At 37.8% G+C, this 24,568-nt stretch overlaps 4 protein-coding genes across 7 annotated transcripts in view; 2 read left to right on the forward strand and 2 right to left on the reverse strand.

Annotated features, from left to right (window-relative positions):
* Window positions 1-24,568, forward strand: part of LOC144646496 (uncharacterized) — a 118,874-nt gene that overhangs the window by 73,350 nt on the left and 20,956 nt on the right. The gene's annotated exons all lie outside the window — the stretch shown is intronic.
* Window positions 1-24,568, reverse strand: part of LOC144646541 (serine/threonine/tyrosine-interacting-like protein 1) — a 52,647-nt gene that overhangs the window by 25,498 nt on the left and 2,581 nt on the right. The window lies entirely within an intron of this gene.
* LOC144645840 (protein NLRC5-like) overlaps window positions 478-24,568 on the forward strand; it is a 46,078-nt gene continuing 21,987 nt past the window's right edge. The window contains exon 1 of the mRNA XM_078505378.1: window positions 478-4,853. Within this exon, the coding sequence (XP_078361504.1) occupies window positions 478-3,522 (3,045 nt within the window). The 3' untranslated portion in view covers window positions 3,523-4,853. The remainder of the gene's footprint in view (window positions 4,854-24,568) is intronic.
* LOC144645841 (eukaryotic translation initiation factor 3 subunit C-like) lies at window positions 6,816-23,087 on the reverse strand. Its single transcript, XM_078505379.1, has 26 exons — window positions 23,061-23,087; window positions 22,874-22,973; window positions 21,902-21,957; window positions 21,719-21,787; window positions 21,044-21,143; window positions 20,817-20,868; window positions 19,982-20,114; window positions 19,319-19,414; window positions 18,964-19,033; window positions 18,375-18,474; window positions 16,902-17,001; window positions 15,917-16,035; window positions 15,612-15,735; window positions 15,112-15,154; window positions 13,537-13,799; window positions 12,101-12,226; window positions 11,356-11,421; window positions 10,928-11,015; window positions 10,454-10,537; window positions 9,695-9,792; window positions 9,342-9,391; window positions 9,012-9,077; window positions 8,745-8,832; window positions 8,169-8,261; window positions 7,664-7,742; window positions 6,816-7,218 (listed from the first exon to the last, which is right to left on the reverse strand). The coding sequence occupies exons 1-26, from the start codon at window positions 23,085-23,087 to the stop codon at window positions 7,070-7,072; spliced, it is 2,439 nt and encodes an 812-aa protein (XP_078361505.1). The 3' UTR covers window positions 6,816-7,069.

Below are 24,568 nucleotides of genomic sequence, written 5' to 3' on the forward strand. Positions count from 1 at the left end.
ATCCTGCCAAGCGTCCAACTGCACCTTTAACCTTCAGACAAACTTCATCAGTTTCATAGCACGCAATTTAATAGCCACGAAATTTCATCTGTAACGTGCGCAGAAAGCCAAAAAAAAAATAATTTAACCAAGAGCCATTATGGCTCCTGCAAATTTAGACGTTTGCAAAGAGGAGTTCGCGGGCTTAACGTCTTTGAAAATCAGACAAGTTGCAAAACGGTTAATATGACAGATTCATCATTTGTGGACATCTGATTTTAATAACAATTAAAAAAAGCTAAGTTGTGATCAATTGACCCGTCAACTTTTTTCAATCGATGCTTATATTTTTACAGATTCATTAAGCGGGAAGACTAGACGTACAAAATGGAATATTTGAGAGAGTTGTTGGCACCAAAAACATTTAATCGATTCAGTCATGTAGTAGTTATAACTTGGACGCTATGCGGAGTATTACTACTCAGCATCTTTGCAGCGATGGATAACAGTGAGATAAGGTTCGCTTGCAGTACGAAAGGTAAAAACATGGACCTTGTACCAGAAAAGTGTCTTCAGCAGTATGAGAAGCGGCACAACAAACTGGGTGTTCCTGTCTATGCCTTTGTGATCGTTAATTTCTTCTTTATTGCAATTGTGTGCGTGATTTATTCCCTCCTCGTAAAGTCAAGAGTTGAACAGTTGCTGGACGCCAATTTAAATAGAGATGCCGAGAGACAGCGCCCACCTGAAACATGCAAACTGTTTGCGGCGTACTGTTGTCAACTCACCGCCAGATTCGTTTTGGGAATTCTTTTTATAGTCGTACAAACTCAAGTGCTTTATCCAAGCAACTTTCCATCCGACTTTTCTTGTGATTTAACATTCGCCGAAAGCACTAGTGCGGCGAATGCGTCAGACGCGAACATTCAGAACACAACAAAAATTATATACGAGTGTCACAATCAACAGGCAACGAAGAAAACCTTCTGGACGGACGCTGTGAGCGTGGTGAATGGACTTTTTGCCCTTGTTATTTTGATCGAGATCATCTGGATCTTATGTCGCGCTGTAAAACAGAGAGACTTCATGAAAGACTGGCACTTTTTCGGAAATCATCTCACAAAAACAAACTATGTTCATCCGCGAAATGAAACACCACAAGAACAACCGCTCACATCGTTCCTGGAGATGATGAAGAGAAGTATCATCGACAGCACAGAGAAACCTCCAGATCTCAAGGCACTGTTTACAACCAATCCAGGTGAAGGCCTTAGAACTAAAGATCTGAACATTGACAATATCTACACTAATTTGGTTCTTCATCCTAAGAGGGCGCAATATGATTTTCCCGAAGATAGAGAGCAGCAACTTAAAGTATACCCCAAGCCAAAAGATCTCGATGCTGAAAATTTGAAATCAAAAGGACCTGAAGATATTGTCGACACTGAAAACAAGAAAATACTGATCATTGGTCGCCCGGGAATTGGAAAATCATTATTTTCTACAAAGTTTCTTAGAGACTGGGCTTCGGGTAAAATATTTAACGACACACAAGACACTGAGCTCCACTTTAATATTGCTTTCCTAATTAAGTTCAGAAGATTTAACGTCAAGAGTTCTAATTCGGAAGAAAGGCTCAGCCTGGTACCGCTCAGTCTTCGTGAACTACTCGAAAGTGCCGAATTCTTGCCGACAGAACATCTTCCTGATGATGTCTGGAATGACATTGTAGGAAATCCGGAGAAAGTCCTAATTTTGTTCGACGGCATGGACGAACTTGCAGATGAAGATCTAAAAAGTATTAATAATGAGGCCGTTAACGACAGCTACAGAGACAATGTTGAACAGAAGATGCCTCTGGCTACTCTCTATGCGAAACTTATGAACGGCAAACTTCTCCGTGGAGCCTCCGTTTTAACAACTACAAGACCTACCGCCGTGTCAAGCATCGAAAAACTTCATGGCCAATTCCATCGAACTTTTGAAATTCTAGGCTTCGCGCCTGAGCAAGTTCAAGAATATGTGAAGAGTTTTACGAGAGGAGCAGCGGAAAATGTAAGCGGCGCAGGAGAACAAATACTGCATCACATCACCTCGAATATGAACTTGTTTTCATTTTGCTACGTTCCTGTGAATTGCTTCATAATTTGTTCATCCCTGCTTGAAGAGCTCAAGTTCTCCCTGAAGTCCGGTTTAACTGGAGGCGGCCTCCCCGTAAAACTCACTCAGATTTACAAGACTGCCACCAAAGTGTTTTTCTTCAGGCACGAGCAGTATCGTAATAAACCTTTCGGCCGGAAAGAGATCCAATCAAAAAAAATACCTACTGATGTGGAAAAGCAATTCAAGGACCTAGGAGAACTTGCATTCAAAGGTATAAAAGAACGAAGACTAATCTTTGGATCAAGCGAAGTACCACAGGAATTGGAAAACAGTTCGCTATTTCACAAGATGCCGGATAGACAAAGTAGCGCTCACGAGCACGAAGCTCAATTCTGTTTCATTCATTTGACGATGCAAGAATTCCTCGCAGCGAAGCATATAACCGATACCATGAATGAAGCAGAATCATTGAGAACATTTGTTAAAGATCACATAAATAAAGGCGAGTGGCATGTCGTGCTGGAGTTTGTGGCTGGCCTTCTCGGTGAACGAGATGAGCAATTGATGAAGATCTTCACTGACCTGCTTCCCGAGAAAACACAAGAGAAAAGTGAAGAGTGGCTGATGGATATGCTACTCGAGTCAGAGCAACGCATATTTACCTGTTGGCCGACTGACAGCGAAAAACATTTAGCACTGACAATTATTAAATGTATATATGAAGGCAGTGAATCAAACGTAGTACAAAGCAAGTTAAAAAACATTAGATTTAATGCTGTAGATTTTAGTTTTTGTAGTCTCGCTCCTGCTGACTGTACAGCAATAGTGAATGTGTTTAAACATGTGCAACAAATTTCGCTCATAAATTTGTCCCATAATAACATTGGCTCGTTGGGTTGTGCAGAGATTACAAAGTTGTTTGACAATGACAATAGTCAACTAACGCACTTAAACCTCGCGGACAATAACATAGGAGATGAAGGTGTAAAACAATTGAGTAAAGTTATTGTAAATAGTAATTTAGAATCGTTAAACCTCCGTGTGAATAATATTACAGATAAAGGATTAAATTATTTAAGTGATAAACTTGTTAGTACAAATGTAAAATCGTTAGACCTCCGTGACAATAGGATAGGAGATGAAGGTGTAAAACAATTGAGTAAAGTAATTGTAAATAGTAATTTAGAATTGTTAAACCTCAGTGTGAATAATATTACAGATAAAGGATTAAATTATTTAAGTGATAAACTTGTAAATACAAATGTAAAATCGTTTAACCTCAGTTTCAATAATATTACAGATAAAGGATTAAATTATTTAAGTGATAAACTTGTTAATACAAATGTAAAATCGTTATACCTCAGTAACAATCCAAACATAACACGTGAAGCTGAACAGCGCATCCAAGATGCTAATCCTAATTGCGAGTTCCTCTTTTAAAATTATTTCAAAACTATTGTCATTGTCTTTCAATAAATATTAACTAAACAAATTGTAAAGATTATTATTGTTGAGTGACCGACTGAAAAAGACAAAACAGGAACTCCGTAAAAAAAACTAAAAACAATCTTAAATTAAATGAAGACAAGTTTTCATGTCAGTGACTGATGCGTGAAGATATGAATCATGTTAAGATTGAAGTCGCTTTACATCTTCAATACAACAACAGGTGTCTAGGTAAGATTAATTTTTGTGTTTTATATCATTTGACATTCAAACATCTTGTGCAAGATGTGTTTTTATATTTACGGAGTTTTTGATAAACAAAGGTCACTCAGCTAAATACCAGTTAAAATATCGTGTTAGGAGAAGACATGTAGCAAACACCACAAATATATCAGGCAAAAACTCTTTAATAAGCTACTCAATTCAAAGAAAATTGTACACAGAAAGAAAGACAAAACAAAACATCATTCTTAGCTGTTTTATCGACGGTAGCAAATCCATTGCTTGTGTTTGAAAGTTGTGTTTGCTTCATGTAGCATGTTTGATTTTTTGTCTTTTCAACTCCAAGGAATTCTAGCAGACGAAACTTTTCAACTCTGAAGATTATTTTGTAGCCAGCAGCACTCAGAAAACCCAGCCTTCGCCAGAAGCGTGAAACTGTCAAACTGAAATGAAAAACAACGCTTGGCGACATTTTGTTGGGATGTAGGATCGAAATTATCCAATCAAAAAAATGTTGTGTTTCCCGAGAGGTCCTCCTTGTGAGTTGAAAAGAAAATGGCGCCAAAATTGGACCATTACAAATCAAGGCAAGCTTCGGGTAAAAAATTTTTAGTGCGTATAATATTTTCCAGCCTTCGTTCACTGCTGGATTTTTTTTCAAGCCATGAAAGGCTTTGCAGGATTTTTATAGTAAAGAAATATCTACATGTGTATCAGTTTGCTTGCAAGAATAATTATTTGACATTAAACTATTTGCAGGATTTTTTGGGCAGAATTGCCACTCTTCCCTTGATTTCTAAAGGTCCACTAACTTTTCAATGAGCTGGTTAATTGTCTTATAGTTTAATGATTTTACATGTAAATACAAAGCCGGTCAGCGCAGTTGCCTTTTACACAACATTATAGCATCTGACTAATAAATTCTGTTTGTAATGATCGCTCGAGTCAACCATAGTAGGTGGGAGAGGGGGTGAGGCAAAGCTGTCCTACTCATTCCCTCTCTAGCCATGGTTTTGTTTATGTTATGCATTTATAAAAATATTCGTATAACCTAGTGTGAGCTGATTTGCTCCATTTTGCAGCTTAATTTATAGTTAATTGAGGTGTTAATGTGACCTCTGTACAAAAACATTTGAACTGTATCAAATAATTCACAACTGCAGAATATGAACTTTTTGATCTCGCATTATTGCCGACTTTAACTTATTTTAGTAGTAACTGGTCAAGTATGTAAATAGAGCAAAGCTCTTGTCCAGTTCGGAATAAACACGTTTGTGCAAAGTTCTGTGTCATGTTCAATTTTAGCTAGATATACTATTGGGGTTTAGGCAGACTTAGTGATCAAAATTTGAAACCCTGCGAGTGGTGTAATTATAATAAATTTATTTTTAAAAAATTTTTTAATTTTTCCCCAGCTATGTTTGGCTATCCTGGCTCAAAATTTAGCTGACCAATATATTCTCCTGCAACATAATATTAACCTTTGTTGGCTTAGTAGTTTCCATGCCAACAAGCTTATTCGGTTTTTGAGAGGAAGGTGGGGGGGGGGCAATCTTGCAGTAAATATTTTGAATTCAAATCACAAAACAAAAACATTTCTTCGAATGAAATGTTCGCTGAGTATACTTCTTTAGTAATTCATGGGGTGGTCTTCCGGGATTCACATCAGACCAAAAAAATGGCCAATTCTCCAAGAAGCCACCAAAACAAGTGTCTCCCCCCCACCCAATTTTATCAGACAACAAACACTAGTACCAAATCAACAAGATTGTGGAAAATGTTTGCCGCAGTGATAAATTGAGATTGCACAGGAATGTGTACAGACTTTAGTTCCAGAAAATGTCCATACTACCCCCCCCCCCCACCCCACACACACACACACACAGAAGGGATTGGAAATTCCTGGCGGGTTAGGGGGGAGGGTTTCTTTGACCAACAAATTTTTAGACATACCGGTATATGAAGTTTAATTGGAATTTCCAGAGGGGTGGGGGATTCTTATAAAAAATCCCTTGCATGGGGGAGATATGGATATTTTATGGAACTACACATTGAAACTCAATAATGGACCTGTTCGCACACCATTAGATATTTGTTGAGCAGCTGGAGTGTTGGGAATTAGCTGCTTCTAAAAGAAAAGAAGGAATCATGCTCAGGGGCGGTTTCTCAAAACCCGTGGAAATACTTTTTTGGCCTGCAAAGTCATTTTTCGTTACCCGCATCTTAAAAATAGGGAACTTTAAACCATATTTATTTGATTATGCGCCCTGGGCGCTTATTAAATTTTTGGACCTAGAGAGTGGGTGCTTGTTCAAGGCTGGGCGCTAATTAATTTTTTCGCAAGTATAAGTTTATTTTACAACAAAACAATGAATAATATTATAAGACATGAAGATCTACCAAAGCAGAATTTTAACTGTTCATTGAAAGTTTCTATAAATTACTAAGGAAACTCGGTCTTCGGGGAAGTCTCTTAGTAGTACTTAGTCAACTTCGATTTCATTTATAATCAAAGTACTCCTCTTATGCACTTCAGTATTTTTGAAGCGGGGTGGGGGTGGGATCTTATTCGAGGCTGGGCACTTATCAACTTTTCTTACCTACAGGGGGGGCTTATAGGTGGGCACTTATTCGAGGTTGTGTGCTTAATCGAATAAATACGGTAGGCCTGAAACGTTGTACGCAGGGAATTGAACCTATGTTCATATTTTAAATATATGTGAATATAGCAACAACTTTGTAATGATAAGGTTCGATATTTGAATACAATGCCAGAAATATTTTTATGCTCACACCACAAATTAAACTCTTAACAGAAAAAGCTGGTGATGACTTGCAAGGCTTCACCATGCATGACAGTTACTTATAATTAGTGAACCCAGTCTTCTGCGCGGTTGTGACGAGTAACGGGTCACAAACAAAACCTTGATTTAACCTTTAATATATCGTGCACCAATGGAGATTTTGGGTGCTAAAACTTCAAAAATTTGAAGCCCACCTAGTCTAAACCAACAGTCTCTTGCAATATTGGGAGAAATAATACTTCCATCAAGTACAGGTTATCACAGGCTTCTGTTACTTTTATTCGCTTACAAGATGTTCACACATTTGAAGATTTCAATACTGAATACCCAGCAATAAAATAATATACTTTACAATATTATTTCTAGTTCTTATTCACCAGTGGAGTTCTTCTCGGCTTATATATCAATGAAACTTCACGGTATATTCTTACAAGAACAACATTGCCTTGAATCACAGACAGGACAATAAAATGCCCCCTGATAATCCTTGGTTAGTTGTGCATGTTGTGTCTAGTTCAGTAAGATGACTGTGACTTTTGGTAAGACCTGTCATGCTGTCGTCCGTATCTCTCCTGCCAGTTGTATCGATCCTGTCTGTCCTGTTTTTCTGGCCTGTCTTGTCGATCATAATGTTGCTGATTTTGTCGACGATAGCGGCCTTGGCCTGAAAGGGAGAAAAACAGTGTTGACTAAAACAGTAAAATAGCTGAGAGCTTCAGTTAGCAAATATAAGCCTTCCCAAAAATTAACCATTTAGATTACAGGTCATGTTAAATTTCCACCAAAATTATATTTAGCTGGTTCAGTAACATAACACCGGTGCACTGATTTGGTCGTGGTCAATCAATTCAATTGTTGAGTGTAAATGTGCCATACTTCTGATACTTGAACAAAATTATTTTGACAAATGGTGTTGACAAGTCTGCATTTTACTGAGGGGGATGGCTTTCAGTCTCTTGCCACACTAGTTAACTTTTCACTGGTTTGACAATAAATCAAACCTTTAGAGTGGTTTAATGTGAGAGGTGACTGCGAGTATCACTTGTGCAAAACTCATCTATTTGCAGGTAAATGTTGTCCAGAGAAGAAAATAATTAAGCAGTTCTTACCCTGCCTGTCCTTGAACTGGACAAATCCTCCATGCCTTGTGTCATAGATACGTTCATTGTTTTCTACTAAATTGCTGACCTGAAAAACACCGACAAAACAGTAGTTGAGATAACCAGCATGTGAAAGCTAGGAATCTCCAAATAGGTTTAGTGAAGACAGTGTTAAATACCAATCTGTTCCTCATGTGACCAAATGAAAACCAATGCTTGGATAATATGCAATCCCAAATATCAAAATTCTAATATGACTTTTTGGCTTTCTAGTTAAAAATGCAAATTTTCAAATATTCCTTTGTCTGTGAACTTGGGCTATTCAAATACATTGACGGCATAAATACGAAAACATATGAACTCTAATATGTGCTTCCTAAATTAACATCTTCTTATGGATACAAAATGAACAAAAGAAATCAAAACAAGGAAAAACTACGGAAGTTGTTTCATTTATTTCTTATTAGCTTCAGGTTAAAAAGCAAGTTGACTTGACTGTGACAAAGTGTTTTACCTTGTCTGCCAATTGTAGTGCCAGGCTCTGCAGGAGAGAAGGCTCGGCTCCTCGGTGCATTACCACTGTCTGTGTTGGCTCATCCCAGGAGGCCTGGGGCAAGAAGAATTACATTACATACTTTTGTTTACACCTGAATGAAATTTGAATTCCTATTGAGCCTTCAATCACTCTACCAGTTGTGTTACCAGCGTACCCCTATCAGGATCAGGCCACAGACATCCTATTGGCAAGAACGGTAGACTAAGACAATAGGTGCATTTCAATACTGAAGAACCTTGGCTTTATTAATTTCAAGCCTTTTTTGGTAGGCTGATTTTTCGAGGGACTTACATGTGATATTCTGGGAATTTTTCAATTAAAAAAACCTAAGGTCTGTTTTTGGATGAAACTTTGTGTGTGAAAATTCCAGCTGTATATAAGAATACAGTATACATGTTTTTAATGAGAGAGAAGCACTGAAATGGCCCCAAAAGTAGTAACATCACAAAAAATGAAATCCTGAGAGGTGACATCCATTGAACAATTTCCTCTCAATTTGCTACGAGTACAGCAAGAAAAAGAAACATTGCAAACCTGTAGTTCCTCATTGATGATCATTTTGCTAATAGTACTGTGTACTACAGATGGAGGTAAATCAAACATTTCAGCCAACGTGTACAGGCTACAAGTGAAGAGATATACAAAGTCTTATTAAATAGATTTAGCCAAGCCTGAAAGCGGAGCTCCCAAGTTTTTTATTATTATTTATGCGAAAGTACATTTTAAAAGATATGATATTTTTTAGATAGTTGGATGACTTTAGATTAATCCATTTAGTTTGTTGCTTTACTAAAACTGTACCTCAACGAGTCATATACACTGTTATATGTGAACAAATATGTCCTGAGGCTTTCCTCTTGAATTTTTCTGTGAGAAAAAAGATAAAATAGATAAGTGACAATCATGCTTACCACAAAGAAAAAAATAGAATTTACAAGAACATTTAAACTTGCATGGCAAGATTATGGGTCCAAATCGCATTCTGCAGGCTCAATTTGCAGCTGCTTTCATGTGCATTATCTATGCTACATGTACATCATAGCTTCAGTTCAAACGACAATCTTTATTATTTTGATCATTTTATCCACAGTCACATAAGAAATCTGCAAAAAATAACAAAATAGCTGTTACCTTGTTAACATTTCTTGTACCAGCTCCGTTTGGCGAAACAATTTCCATACCTATCATGTAAGAGAGAAAAAAAGATCATAAAACATCAATCAATCAGTCAAATAATCAATCAATCTGTCCATCCGTCCGACCATCTGTCTATCAGTCAGTCAGCCAGTCAGTCAGTTGGTCGATTAAGATTTGTCCATTCAGAAAGCTAACAGGCATCCAGCAAACAAACAAGAGGCAAAAAAAATGCAATGGTGCAAGACAGCACAATATGCCATATCCTCGTGGCAACAAATAAATTTATTGATGGATTAACATTTTCCATAAGCCAGTTAGTACACATAATTCCACTATTTTAAGTTTACCTTGACAGCTAATATGTAGTCCTTGCATTGTTTCCAGTCTCCTTTTTTCATAGCTTTAGACGCAGCCACTACATGTTCACGCATGCTCTCTGGTGGACCTGAAATTGATGCAAAAGTATAGAAATAATTATCAGCGGCCTGTAAAATACAATAATAGGCTGAAAAATACCCAAAGACTGACAAGTATTTTCGTCTGTTTACCCAGAGATATAAGGAGATAGGATAATATGCGAGCCAGGGCGAGCCATGCGAGCCAGAAATCCCAAATCCCAATAAAAGGCTAACTGCAAGCTCTAAATTAACTGTAGGCTAACCGAAGTGCTATGTAGGCTAACCAATGTCCTATTTAGGCTAACCTGAATGGCTCGCATGACTCGCAAGCCATGCGAGCAATGCGAGCCAGAAATCCCTAATCCCCAATAAAAGGCTAACTCAAGCTACCAAAGCCACCTGTAGGCTAACCAGAGTGCTATTTAGGCTAACTGGAGTGCTATTTAGGCTAAATGAAGTGCTATTTAGGCCAACCGAAATGGCTCTCATGGCTCGCTGGCTCGCAGATTATCCGGACCTGATAATAAATTATATGAGCGCAACCTCAATTTATGATATTTTTTAAAATGAAGATGACTGTTACTATCACATCAAGAAAAATTATTCATTCACTGCTATTGTTTCCTGTTGTCGCCTAACACTGTCTATTGAATGAACACATGGCTTACGTGATCACAAGTCAAGGGAAAAACATTTATGTATACTCACCAACCAAGGTTTGCTTTTCACTTTGTCGTAACTGATAATGAAAACTCTTGCTAAAAATACGTGGTCTGTAGTCATATGCATGGGCTGAAATAAAAAAGACAGATAGGTTTTACACTAAATACATGCAGTCAAAAAATGTTTAAGCACTTTAAACCCAACAAATGAAAAGTCGCAAGTGTATTGAAGAAAACCCTTATTTAACTGTACTCAATTTTTCAATCTTTCAAGGGCCCAAAATACTGAAAAAGTATGGCACTGGCCACTACTGCCATTTGAATTATGTGAATGATCAATTTGTCACAAATTGCTCACTAAAAACAAGTTTAAGAAGCAAAGGAGTTCAAGTTGACCACTGGTTACTGTATAAGCAGTCATTTGTTCCTCAACTAGCTGAGAAGAGCCATCAAAAAATGGCAACAAAACAGGAAATTTAGCATTAAAATTAGGTAAGTAAAAATGCACTTTAAGACATACCAGCCATCCAAGGGATTTCCATCAACATTGCTGAAGTTAAGTAAACACACTCCAACAGTTCAAGATTAATATGCATGTGGAATGGAACCTGAAATTCAGAAAATACAGCAATGAGGTGGATCATTTGTGATTATTAACACAACTGCCACATTTGGCTTAACATGGAGCCTCATGGTGCCTCAGTTGTCTATAGGCTCGCGCCATGACTAGCCAATCCCTGCAATTTATCATAAAAGGGTCACTGCAGTATTATTCAGTGGTTGTGATGCATGTGACGTCAAGTTTGTGTAGCCCTCTACAAAAGTAATCTGCTTACAACTGTATCCATGTCCCCAGGGGTGCCTTCCTGACACCCCTCTCCTCCTCCCCTCCCAACTACAACCAATGTATGTTCAGTCTCATGACAAAGAATATTTCAGTTACAATACCTGTCTTCTCTTCTCAATCTTCTCTTGTTCTGGGGTTCTTTCATACTGTCTTTGTTGCATTAAACCCTAACAAAAATTAAAAAAATATGAAAGCTGTGAGAGGTGAATGTTGTAAAATATAAAACACAGACCTCGCAAATCGAACATCAGAGAACATGTAATCGATCACTACCAAGATGTTCCTTTGTCATCGTAGACCATCGGTAGGCCATCGTAGTTACGAAGGGTTACCGAAGAGACTCACATATCTGTATTTCTTTGTGATGATTGGCTCCAAAGTATACTCTATTGTTACTTACCTACTTACTTTCGGGACGGACATGACAGCAATAGTGACTACTGGCGCATGCGCAGTAGTCACAACAATGCATCTTGATAAATAATACTCTGATGGAGACGGTACCATACTTTTCATTTATAACTAAGGGTTGGGTAAATTATTTAAAGCTACTGTCTGTCCTGATAATGATAAAGATGATAATGATGATGATGATGATTATGATGATAATACAGATGATAATGATGACGGTAACAACAGCAACGTTGACACTGCTGTCACTGATGATGATGGTGACACACGGATTCTACAAAAGGCACTTGGCAAAATTTGATATTACTTTTATTTTTAACCCAAATAATGACAGTTGAAAAGCCAAACATGTCTGTTATAATTACTTCCATAATCCTGTGATTGTCATGGCTATTTACTTGCTAATTATACTTCATTTATGACAACAATACAGACCTGCGCAAGAAGTTCCTTAGCTCTTCCACTTGACTGCACATCATGCAGTGCATTGTGGGCATCCTTGATCATGCCGTGCCTAAAGGCACACAGGCCAAGCTGTACCATGGTCCTATTGTAGAGAATCTAGACAGCACAAAAAAGAACACAGATGATAAAAAAAAATTATCTTATTTGCATCACAAACTGCTTCTTCAAATTCTTGGGTTGCATTTAAAAATTTCACTGAACTGGACAAAGATCAAAAATTAAAGTTCAATCTCTAATTTCACTTTAGGGGTTATCAAAAGGAACATAAAATATGATACAGGCCATTAGCCTTCAATAGAGGACTTATCATCAGTAGAGCTGAAAGTAAGTAAAAGCACACATCTAACACTTTAGAAGAACTTTATTTAATGTGGCACTCCACTTTCAGGGGACTTGTTTTTGGGAGTGCTTATGAGCAGAATTTTAACTGTTCACCAAATTGTCCAATGTCAAGACAAACCAAGGCAAGCAAAACACACATCTGTGTATAAGTCATTTCTATGACAGTGTACAATCTGTATTGCAACCCTGGCTAACCATGATTTTGTATGTTTCATTTACTAAGGCTAAAGGCAAGATGAATGCCTGTGGCCAACTCTCATGGAACATGCAGCAGTATGACAACCAGACAGACTCAACACGAGACTAGACCAGCGTCACTTGCTCTACTGCTTTATCTACCACATGTGTAACCCTGGCTCAGTAACTGCACATACTCAGCTTGTGGGAAACGTGCGGATACTCAAACATGCATGAAGAATATCTATGTTGCAGGGGTTTCAAAATGTTTTGAAGAAGGCGTCAGCAACTAAAAAAGTAGGCGGCTGTGACAACACTGACAGAGTTGTTTGTCGCAAGCTGGTTTCTAAAACCAGAGTAACCGGCAAACATATAATCAAGTAGTCGGTGGAACTACGGCAGTTGACAGCTTGTTTTTATCTTTGGTCAATTTGATTTTTTCCTTTGTTCTGGTGTATGGTGGCATAAATATTTATGATAATAAATACAAATGAAAATACCAGAATGTACTTAGAATAAAATTGAACCACAACATCTAAACCCAATAGTGAACACTTACTAGACTAACATTGATTTCACAAAATGATTTTAAGTGTGATGAAGCCAAGAATTTATACTAGCCAGAAGTAACCCATGTAAAACCAATTCTCCTCTGCCAAACATTCAGGGTTTTCAAACCAAGCTGGTGACTGCCAGAGTTCCTTTTGCTTCTTGATTATGTGTCACCAGTTACTGTAGTCATAGCAATCAGGTCATGAGAAACAAGCTCAGTGTCACAGCCACCTACTCTGCTACATGTAGTTGCTGATGCCTACTTTAAAACATTTGAAAACCATTGAAATGATTCAAAAAGAGAACCCACAACTCAGACTACAGATTTAACAAACCTGTGTTGGAATGTCAGAATGTTGGATGGACTCCTGTAGATGTGACATCAGCATCAGATCACGAGCTTCAAACCAGGGATCGTGTAGAGCATGGTGATAAACATGACAGAGCATGGCTCTGGTTCGGATACGGTCAGACGTGTCCCGTGAGTAGATGAACTTGCACATTTTATCAACCTTCTCTGATGAGCTGGGTCCTTCTTTCTTTTGCTGTTCAACTGGTTTCTCTGTTTTCTCAACCTCTGCTGAGTCCTTTTCTCCCTCTGGTAATACAATAATGTTAACAATATGAAAAATAAAAACAAAGTAAAGGTGTATTATTTTTTCCAACTTTATTTAGCGCCAAAAGTACTTCAGACAGTTGTTCCATCATTCCATATCAAATCCATTGTAGTTTGTTGTTTGTGTAGTCTGTGTAATAGCTGAGCTGTGAGGGTTAAAATTGGTTCAGGGTAGTTTGTTTTGTTCATTATAAAGATGAGCTGAGTGTCTCAACTCTTTTGTTGCTCATAAGGTGTTGTTCATTTTCATGTTATTGTTATTTTTTTTAATTCTTATCCTTTTAGTATTATGCAGTTTTTACACTTATTAGCTACATTAAATTATTCTCATGCTCATCAACACAGCACCACATTTTTTTAGAAACATACAGCTATGCAAAGTAATATTTATTAACTTACATTTGAAGAATCGCATTTTTTTTTTCAACAGGACAGTCCCAGCAAAGTAAAAGTATGTTATTTTATTGTTGTTCAAAGTCAATCTGTAGTTCTTGTTGGTGTTGTACGCAAGAACAAAGAATGGGATAGTAGAATTCAGTGAACATAATTTTTCTTTTTGTTTTATGCATGATGTTTTTTTGATGCAGCAGGATACCGTATTTACTCGAATAAGCGCCGCATTTGGGACAAAAAAGTTAATAAGCGCCGCCCCTGAATAAGCGCCGCAGACCCGATGCGGCGCTTGTTCGAAAAATTATTTTTAACTAAACATAGCACTACAATGCAACTCTAAAACAGCCTTGGAAATTCCTTTTCATCAAAAGCAATGTTTTGCAGTTCAAGGTATTATGTTTTACCGCTCGAACATTCTTTTTTTTTCTATCCAAAATTCTTACAATACGTAGTTCTGTTTACTCGTTTTGAAGGCCGTGAACTTTGTCGGGACAGCAAGCGCAACTACCTTCTTCCGTAAGAGAAGAATACTGACAATCAAAATGCCTTTCTTTTAGTCACTGTAGAAGTTTTGTCTAGATGACATTGTTTGTGGCGTCCAATTTTTTAATAAGCGCCGCCCTCAAATAAGCGCCGCCCTCGAATAAGGGCCACACATGAGGCGAGAAAAATTTAATAAGCGCCGTGGCGCTTATTCGAGTAAATACGGTATATGAAAAATCACTATATAAATTCATTATCATTATCATTGGATAGTAGAATTAGTACATTTTTTCTTTTTTTTTTTTTATGTTGGATTGGTGCAACTCTATTGCAGACTTTGCAGTTGGAGGTTTGTCTTTAGAGGTCACACGGTGATGATAGTAATGGTATTGATCATAATCTCAGTTGATGTACTAACCAGTTTCCTTACTTTCTTCTTCATTCATCAGCTCTGCGTCAGTCTAGAAATGGAATTACAGTTCTAATTAATTCTACAGCAGCCTATGTGTAGGTATTCACCTGTTGTGTTGCATGTCAAGATGACCAGCTAAAATATAGAATCAAATTAAAGGTACATGTATGTAATTAATGGTTATGTCTGTATTGAGCCTGGTGGTCCATTAAGCTGGTGCTTATCTTCAGTTTCCTTGGTATGAAGCAACTAGGAGTGTTTCCTACTCCCCCTGGATGGGATGCTAGTCCATCACAGGGTTACCCCAAGTATCTAATATGCCAGTACCCATTTATACACCTGAGTGGAAAGAGGCAATGTGAGAGTAGAGTGTCTTGCCCAAGAACACAACACGGTGACGCCAGTCAGGGCTCGAGCCCAGACACCTCAATCTGGAGTCCAGCGCACTAACCATTAGACCACCAAGCCTTCCATCCCCTTTAAATGTAGGATTTTATCATACCTACCTTGTAGTAAAGATGCTCAATGTGCCGCAAGTAAACTCTGCAAATTTCTGACCTTGAACCATTCACTTCCAGATAGCCTTGTAATTTAGTAATGAGTTCGCAAACTGTTTCTTCATCCCTCAGTCTGAAGGGAAAGCAATATATATATTTTATTTTAGATCACTCCGAGAGAAATTTTGAGAGCAACCTCACTCAGATAGAAAGAAATTTCTCATGTCAAGTTTCTAACCTAGTTGTACAATGGGTATTGTAGAAAAAATTTGATGCCGACAACTCTTCAAAATGAAAGGTAAAAGAAGACAAACCTTGCTACATATTCAGTGGAGTGGCAATCACATCCTTGAAGCATCTTAGTGAATTCATCATCCATACGCTCAACAGTGACCAGAGGACAGCCACGTACTTTAAGAGGCTGATCTAAATTCTAAGGAGAGACAAGTTTTGAAATGCTTAGTGAATTTATGTCAATCAATCAACCCCAAATGATGAGAGAGAAATTTAGCCAAAATAATGAGGGTGTATTAAGACATAAGAAGCATATTGCAGAAGTCCAGACAAAATGTCTCCTGAAAGAAATATGTCAGACAGGCTGACATTGCCTATCTGGCAAATTATACAACAACTTTAACTTTGGGCATAAGCAGGGCATTTGAACCACCCTGAGATTTTCTTTTCAAATGTCCCACCCCAGGGCACTTGTGGATGTCCAGAAAAGAGTCACTCAATATCATTCAAAATTTGTCAGAAAGTCCACTTATATGGTCAGAAGTATCCATTATGGGAGGGGGCATATAATTTTATGTCCCTTCTTATACCTTTCTGCTGTCATTTCACACTGATGGAGTCTTGCAACTTTGAGGGTCTCGAACTTTGGGAACCATATTTTGGGTTGCTAGGGAAGCATCATTCAGAATAACAGGGAGGCCGGTTTTGCACCAACCAAGCAATATCAAAACAGAAAGAGATAGCAAGAACTCTTTAAATCTTACAGAGATGGGGAGATGGCTTTAAAATAATCTCAAAGAACTTGTGAAAATAAACAAGATGGGATGAGTAAGTGAGAGGGCATCAAATCTAAGAGGGAGCTAACAAAAGCATTCATTCCTGACCAACAGGAATGAGTATGGGAATAAATTTGACTTTATCATTTGGTCAGATTGTAATTAAAGGGCTAGCCAAATTTATTCCCATATTGTGATTTGCAGTGAATTTTTGCCTCGCAAACAGAGCTCAGCATTGATAGCCAAATTGTCGTTTATTTTGGCAGGCATAATGCATAATTAATCTTACATCTACATTCTCGGATTCTTCAGAGATGTTTTCTCCAATTGTCAGTGTCTCTTGATTGTCAATTAGAATGCTAATCAGTTCATCAATCTGCTTCAAGCATCTGCAAAACATAACAGTTGAGTTTTATTTATTCAGGGTTACAAGTGGGCCAATATAGACAGTAACAAGTCTGGGTTGGAGCCTAGTGAGTTGCCCATCAGGGCAAGGATTACCTTATTTCTGTAGCATCAAGTGATTATGAGCATTTCCACTTACCGTTAAAACCCGCAGATAAGCCGCACCTTTTTTCCAAAAACTTTTGCTCGAAAGCGGGGGTGCGGCTTATCTGCGGGAACATCGGAAAAGGTGCCGTAAATTTTCGTTAACTGATGCTAATTTATGGAAAATTATGTAAATAACTTTAACATAAAACTACAAGAGAGTACCAATCATTGCTTTTGCACGTTTGACAGCTTCTATACTGTTTGCAGTGTCGACAATGGCCTATAACTTTAACAGTAATATTGATACTTTTACGAGCGAGAAAATACCACGAGTATTCACGAGTGAGATGGCCTTTTTCTTTCTCATTTTGCACTTTGATGGAAAATTTGTCGAACTGTCGCCTCTTTATGCAACAAGTTTATCTCCAATAGATGGCTCCCAAATCTCGTTAATTTGTCGAATGATAGCCACGAAACCTGAACGCCTCCATCGCCATCTTGTTTTGCTTTACGTTCTCGCCCTAGTCCCACATTTCGCGTCCGATCAAATGCCTGGTTAATAAGCTACGAACGTTCTGCAAAGCTTTCTTTTTTGTGACACAAAAGCTATGGAAATCTAAGAAAAATACCTGTCAATAAATGCCAGAAAAAGATCACCCATAATATGTCAAAGTTGTTTTCATATATTAAGAGATATTTTTTCTTTCAATTTCATTGAGTTTACGTCGATGAGAAGACCTAAGACCATTTTGACCGATTATTTATTTACTTTCAAAAAACTTTTTTCCAACATATTTTAAACTTGGGTGCAGCTTATCTGCGGGTGCGGCTTATACGCGGGTGTTTATGGTACTCCTGGATGGGATGCTAGTCCATCGCAGGGTAACCCCTAGCTTTGAACTTGTTGGTACCCATTTCCTTGGTGGAAAGAGGCTGTGAGAGTTAAGTGGTCTGCCCAAGAACACAACAGAAGGAAATGACCCTGACTCATAGCCAGTCCAGTCCTAAGCCACCCAATATGGAATCTAACAAATAATCCTGTACAGTAACTGTACTATATTTTAAACTGATGACCCAGGGATGCTGCTAAAGGCTGGCGCCAGCTGAAAGAGAACTTAAATCTGGCTGAAATTTCACATGAAAACAAAAACTTGGGTAAACTTTTAGAACTGCAAAGGCCAGGAAAGCCAACTGGGCTTGTCAATGAGCCGGTTTACTGTTTTCTAAGCAACATCCCTGGATGATCTAAGTGTCCTTTTGTCATACTTACTCCTGCCACATCTCTGCTTTCATACATGTTGCTACATTCGGATTGTAGTCGAAGATGGACGAGATGATATTAAACAGAAGCTTCACTGTCATCCCAGCACCTACAATAACAAATTAAATTGATTCCAACTCAATTCAGTGCATTTCAATGTCATATACCTCAGTAAACTGTATAACAGCCCAAGGTGACCGACATCTCTTTTCTCTCTATATTTTTACAAGAACTGTATTAGGTAAAATTCTGAAAAAATAACCTTTCCCCCTCTAAAAAAAAAATCAGTCCCCCAAATCTCAAAAGAAAAGTTTGAAACCAGGGGGGGGGGGGGGAATGGGGGGGGGGGGGGGGGGGGGGGGAAAAAAAGGTATGGATAATTTATGGAACAACAAATGCAAAAATTCTGAAAATAAGCCCTCCCAAATACAAGCAAAGGAGTATAGCCCAATTTTTCTATTATAAGCCCCGAGTAAGGACAGTTAAAAATGCTGTGTTTCTATACATTACAGCATCTGCCAACTAAAGCATACATTTTTCATGTCAATTAAGTGCTGTTGCATTGCTGAGGCAGAAAAAAAGGCATAAGTTTACCTACCTAACTTGGCATTGTCTGAGATAACCCTCAACTGCTTGAGGAATTCAATCTGATCTGTACGGTCTGTGCCCTAGAAAACAGAATAAAAGAAGATGGTAGGGGAGAATGACAAGGATGGGGGAGGGGGGTTCAGAGACAGTGAGGGAGGGGGAGGTGCATTGATTTTAAATTTCCACAACTTAGTTTTAAAAAATAGCCAAGGTTAAAAAAATTAATTTAATTCAATAAAAAAAATACCAAGTAAAGCAAAACCTTATAAGGGTTGAACAAAATGATCTTGAGTTAATTTTGACCTGTAACATATGCAGTGATACAACACACTATTAAAAATGAATACGATATTTATTTCACTCACCTTTTTGCCCCTTGCAGAGAGAATCTCGTGCAGTTTCTTTAATACGACTGCATGAGTGATTTCAGTGTCCTTTGGAAAGAGTTGTTTGACCTTTTCCTGAAGAATTAAATAGCTTTTTATCAGTATATACTTAAACAGTGGATAGCGTTTTTGGCATATGCTGATTGGCTACTCAAACTTGAAATACCCTTTGCTATTCACCTCTGAGTAGCGCCTGCAAAAAAATTGTAATCTTTGACAGGAATAAACTAGTCAAAAATCATCCTTTTGGGCTATATTATCTCACTGTTTTAGTATATACTGAAACAACTATTCACCTCAGGGTCAGTGGCTAGTGGTGGAAAATTATTTACCTCGCAGCTCAGTAAATATCCACCACTAGCCACCGCCACTTTGGTGAATAGTTGTTAATTACCGGTATACTTTGTAGATGAAGCCCACGTTTTACTAAAAATAGACAACTGATACAGTCCATACAAAATTATCTTCCGTATCCTCACTAATGAGAATATCAATGACATCATTTCTTTTAATGGATGACAAAGCAAATCTGTGAAGGAACAATACCTGTTCCACCAAATAATTTACCAAAAGTAGCTTGCGTTGCTTTTTTTAGCAGAATGGTTGGAAAAATCATCCTAAGCAGCTGATGTAACTACATACCGCAGAAGATAAAGAGGAGCCCTTCACTTCTGTCCAACCGCCTTCATCATCACCTTCTTTGAATTTCAGTTTGGTTGTCTTTTTTTCTTTGACTTTCTTTTTCTGTTTTCCTTTGTCCTCCGGGTCTTTTTCTCTACACAGAAAGACAGAGTGAATTTCACAAGATGATTTAACCATCAGGGAGTTAGTACCTATTCTTTGTCCAAACATATTTACTACAACAAAAATATAGCTTGCTTTATTTTACAAATTATCTGTGGGCCGCTTGCTAAACTACTTAGTTATGTAAAATGAACTGTATGAAACACGGAAGTCAGCGTCAAGATATGTTTTCTCAGCACTGACAAAGAGCACTTCAGTTGTTTCTGTCGCATACTTCTTTCCCCCCTGAAAGGCAAGGCAATGCACTTCCAGGGTCTACATGTATGCTATGGATTGTAAATTCATTAACTATTCAGGGGGGTGCAAACCAAGCACAGTGTTCAGATCACATGTACACAACTGTAAACCCCAATACAAATCAAACAATAGAATCAACTTTTGATACAAACTCCTGTTCAGCTAATTAGTATTCATTAACTTTTGATACAGATCGATCTCTACCAAATTACATTACTTTGCATTCAATTAATTGTTTCATATCACAAGTAGAATAAAATATTCGCGTCCAATCTGTATGGCCGTTTTCAATGGCTCGCCTATCGGCTAGCCCATAACGATCTTCTGCTCATATTTTATCTACTTAACTTAAAGGGGCAGTCTCACCAAAATTATACATGATTTGCTTCTTGAAAATCAAGAATGTTTGAAGTAAAACAATGGAGTGTGTATGTACATATAGTCAACTCCCTTTATACAGACACCTTCAGGACCATCATACAGGAAATCTGTAGTAGCAAGAGTTATTTTCAGAAATTCTTATTCACAAGGACTTCATCTCCTATCTGTCATAACCAGGTGTCCGTAATGGTGGTGTCTGCAAGGCAAGAGTTAACTGTATAAGCACCAATGTTGAGTCACTCACTTCTTTAAAAAACATCCAGGCTTTTAATTGTGTTGTACCTCCCTCACCGCCGATATCACTGTCACTTGAAGACGACTCCTCATCACTGCTATCCCAATCAATACTGTCATCATCATCATCATCTTCATCACCTGCACCCTAACAACAGCAATGTTAAATTTATTGATTTAGATCGATTTGTGACACATAAACAAATCACAATATTTTAGTACTAACAAAGTTCAGACTTAATTGTTTTATCATTTTATCAATTTCAAATCCTTCTTAGACAACTATGGAAAACAAGATGCCTTTTTTTTCTTCTTGGAATTGCACACAACTATGCATGAGCAGAAGGCTATCTGCAGCAAAATCACTGTCAGAGGCTAATGCATCATTGTATGCAGTTACTTTAATTCTGATTTATGTGGTGGGCTCTCAGTCAATGAAAAGATATGTGGCTGAATGAAATTTTTAAAAAATTTATTCTCAAGACAATGTTGGCCAGCAGTTTCTGTGACTAAGTATTTGGGGCAGTTGCTTAACTTTGGAAGGGGTGCTGGGGATTTTACAGCTTTCTTGTTGAGGTCAGGTCATTCTGTTCATGTTGCCTCCCGTTGCACAATATGCTTACAAGTTTTCTGCTCCCCTGCCCAACCCTCCCTATGGTAAGAATGGTAAGTTTTCAACTGATAAGCAGTGTGACAGTGCACACCTGGGTGGATGCCACTCACAGGGTTGTCATGGTTACTGACTGTACTCAGATCACCAAGCTCCCAGGCACCGGTCTCCTCCACTCCCATCTATTGTTCACGTTCAAAATGGTTCATACAGCATTTTAAAGTTAACAATATAAATATTAAGAAAAATAGTGAGCTGCACAACATGCTACTGTAAAATACCTTTTATGATTTTACAGGGTTCTTGCTTTCCATTTCCCACATCAGCTTAGCACACGACAGAGCAGTACTATCTGGAAAAAATATTTCATTTGTCAAATATTCAATTATTTTATGCCTTCATCATAATATTCAACCTAGATTTAATTTGAGTAGACAAGTCAGGACAGCCAAAGGAAATACAAATATCAGTACTCATTACTGTTGAAACAGTTGAACCTCAATCTTATTATGGACACCTCCAGAATATTCGGTTATTAAATGGGTGAATAAGGCTATATCTACCGGATATTGCAAACCCAAACAAATACACAAGCCTTATTGCACCTGCGTCCCTTTTGTTGGGAAGTAAAAAATTATTGTACTCCAAAATAAAAATATGGATCGATCAACAAAAGTAGAATGGTGTTTCAAATTCCAAGAACTTTTCAAGACTGACATTAAAAAAGTTGACAGACTTTTTAAGAAATTGAGCAGATTCATAGAATTTTCATGATGACAGCCAAAGTTCAAGGACTTTTAAGGACTGTAGAAACCAAGTAAATCCTAATGCCATCATCAATCTTTGAAAAATACTCATCATCTTTGAGGTCCTGCAATGTTTTTTTAACCAAGAATTTTAGTGTTTTGGTGTGGCTTATACTGCTTATTGTTTTTTTTTTTCTTTCGTAATATTTAACAGTTATTCCATGAGCACACATTGGATATGAGATGGTAGATAGCCAACGAGGCGCATAGCACCAAGTTGCAGGCTATAACAAATATCTCATATCCAACAAGCATGAAACGAATAATTATTGTTTTATCAAAAACACCCAAATGTTCAGCTTCGTTGATGCTTATCGGCTACGATATTTCTGGTCAATGGTATATGAGCTCATATATCATTGCCTGTTAACCAATCAAAACTCAGTAATTGCAATATACCATTGCTAGCATTTAATAAAAATACGTTGTATTTGATTGCAACACCCATTTCTAGCAACTTACTTTTGTCTTTAATTGAACTGGTGTTACTGTCGTAAACTATAACATGTTCCTTGGTCTGCAGCTCGGCCTCAGGAGGAACTGTGAAAGCACCAATGTTGTTCTAGAATTAATACAACAAGCAAATTAAAGTATTTATAAATTAAGAATAAAAAAGTAAATAATTAAAACAATTTGCTTATAATTCTACCACAAGACTGTTCCAGCAAGTTTTCATTCTGACTGAAGAAAAAACACTTAATCAAAAAGGTACCAGTAGCTGTCCTTTACATTTGTTGGAATACTATATTTTTTAATTTGAAGTATAGTCCAACACAGAAAAAAGTATGTCCGCACTGCGTACATGTGTCTAGTGCTGAGTTTTATTGAGCTTTGTGCATAATTGTATTGCTCAGTGACACGGTAGCACATTTATTAGAATTTTGTTGGCATAGACTAGAGGTGTGGAGAAAGGGTCAAAATTAATCAAGCTTCAACAGTGTAGCAGAGAAGTACGCCTTGAAATAATAAACAGGTGCAAGGTGATCTAGGAAGGCTATCTGGAGTAGACGTGGTATATTTTTTTTGTAGCACAACCTAAAAAAAGAATGCGCTCTGATTAGTTGCATCTCCTATTTGCCCAAGGTAGACGCTAACGACTACCTTCAATTGAGCGCGCGAGAGTTAACAGACAGCACAAGTGTTGATGTTTGTTGACGTAGTTAAAAATGTCTTAATTATTTCAAATTAAACTTGTTCCATTTCTTCCACATTGTCATCGGTTGTTTACTTCGGGTTACGAGGCAATAACGAATGATTATCGATAACTACTAGTGTACCAAAATGGTAGAAATGCTGCCAAAGGGGAAGAACGATGCAGAACTGATGCTTGCAGTAACTTTATACTTTTTATGTCTGAAACGGTTAAGTACTGTAAAATTGAACTGAGATTTAACATTAGAAAATTTATTATTATTATTATTTCAGATATTTGTAGTAATATCAACTGAGGAAGTTTAATTAAAGGAGACTTATGGAAACTGAAACTCTTTAAAAAAAACTATACTAGTCAGTTACAACCAAAGGTTACAAAGTTAGGGCGAGATTGATGCAAGGTGTTGTAGGATGACAGTAATGAAGACGTGTACTATGACATAATTCCTCAGGAAGCGATTTATGATTTAGTCTGCCCAAGATCCGCTTTCGTGTCAGTGCACTTTGGATCATGTGTGGTGATGCACAGCACTGGCAGTGGTTATGCAAAAAGTTTTACGCTAGGCTTTTCCCCCTGTTGCGTGACACACAAGTCCCACCGGAAGTCACGGCAGTAAAATTAAACTGAAGTGGGTTTTGAGTTGATTCGAGTGAACTTTTAAACAAATTTTCCATTGTAAAGCAGAGTACTTAACTGTTTCAGTTAACTTAAAGATGTCACTTGTTTTCAATCCTGCCTCGATCGCGCCTGGTCACTAGCAACGTGCAAATAGACGAGGCCCAGAGACGAGGCCGCATTAGCGCGAAGATTGCGAGGATCATATCATGAACTCCACTGCGCATCGTGAATCTTCCATTCACGCATAACCACAATTCCTTGTGCCTTTGATCTTACCGCCGACCACAATTCCTTGCGTTTGGTAAAAAAAGTGATTGCAGGCCCCATAAAGTAATCCTTTGCCGATTAGAGAGCTGCCTCGCTCGTTCGCTTCAGGCTCACTCGCT

This window comes from Oculina patagonica, chromosome 3 (assembly GCF_052425735.1).
Source record: "Oculina patagonica isolate OP01 chromosome 3, crgOcupat, whole genome shotgun sequence".
NCBI lineage: Eukaryota > Metazoa > Cnidaria > Anthozoa > Scleractinia > Oculinidae > Oculina > Oculina patagonica.

Bases quoted from the DNA above. Each gene is read 5' to 3' on its own strand.
- LOC144645841 (XM_078505379.1), bottom strand. From the start codon at position 23,087: ATGAAAACTTGCTGGAACAGTCTTGTG. The intron at 22,974-23,060 runs GTAGAATTATAA...TATTAATTCTAG, and splicing joins CTTGCTGGAACAGTCTTGTG to AACAACATTGGTGCTTTCAC. The intron at 12,227-13,536 runs GTTTGTTAAATC...TGTGCTGTCTAG, and splicing joins ATTCTGACATTCCAACACAG to ATTCTCTACAATAGGACCAT.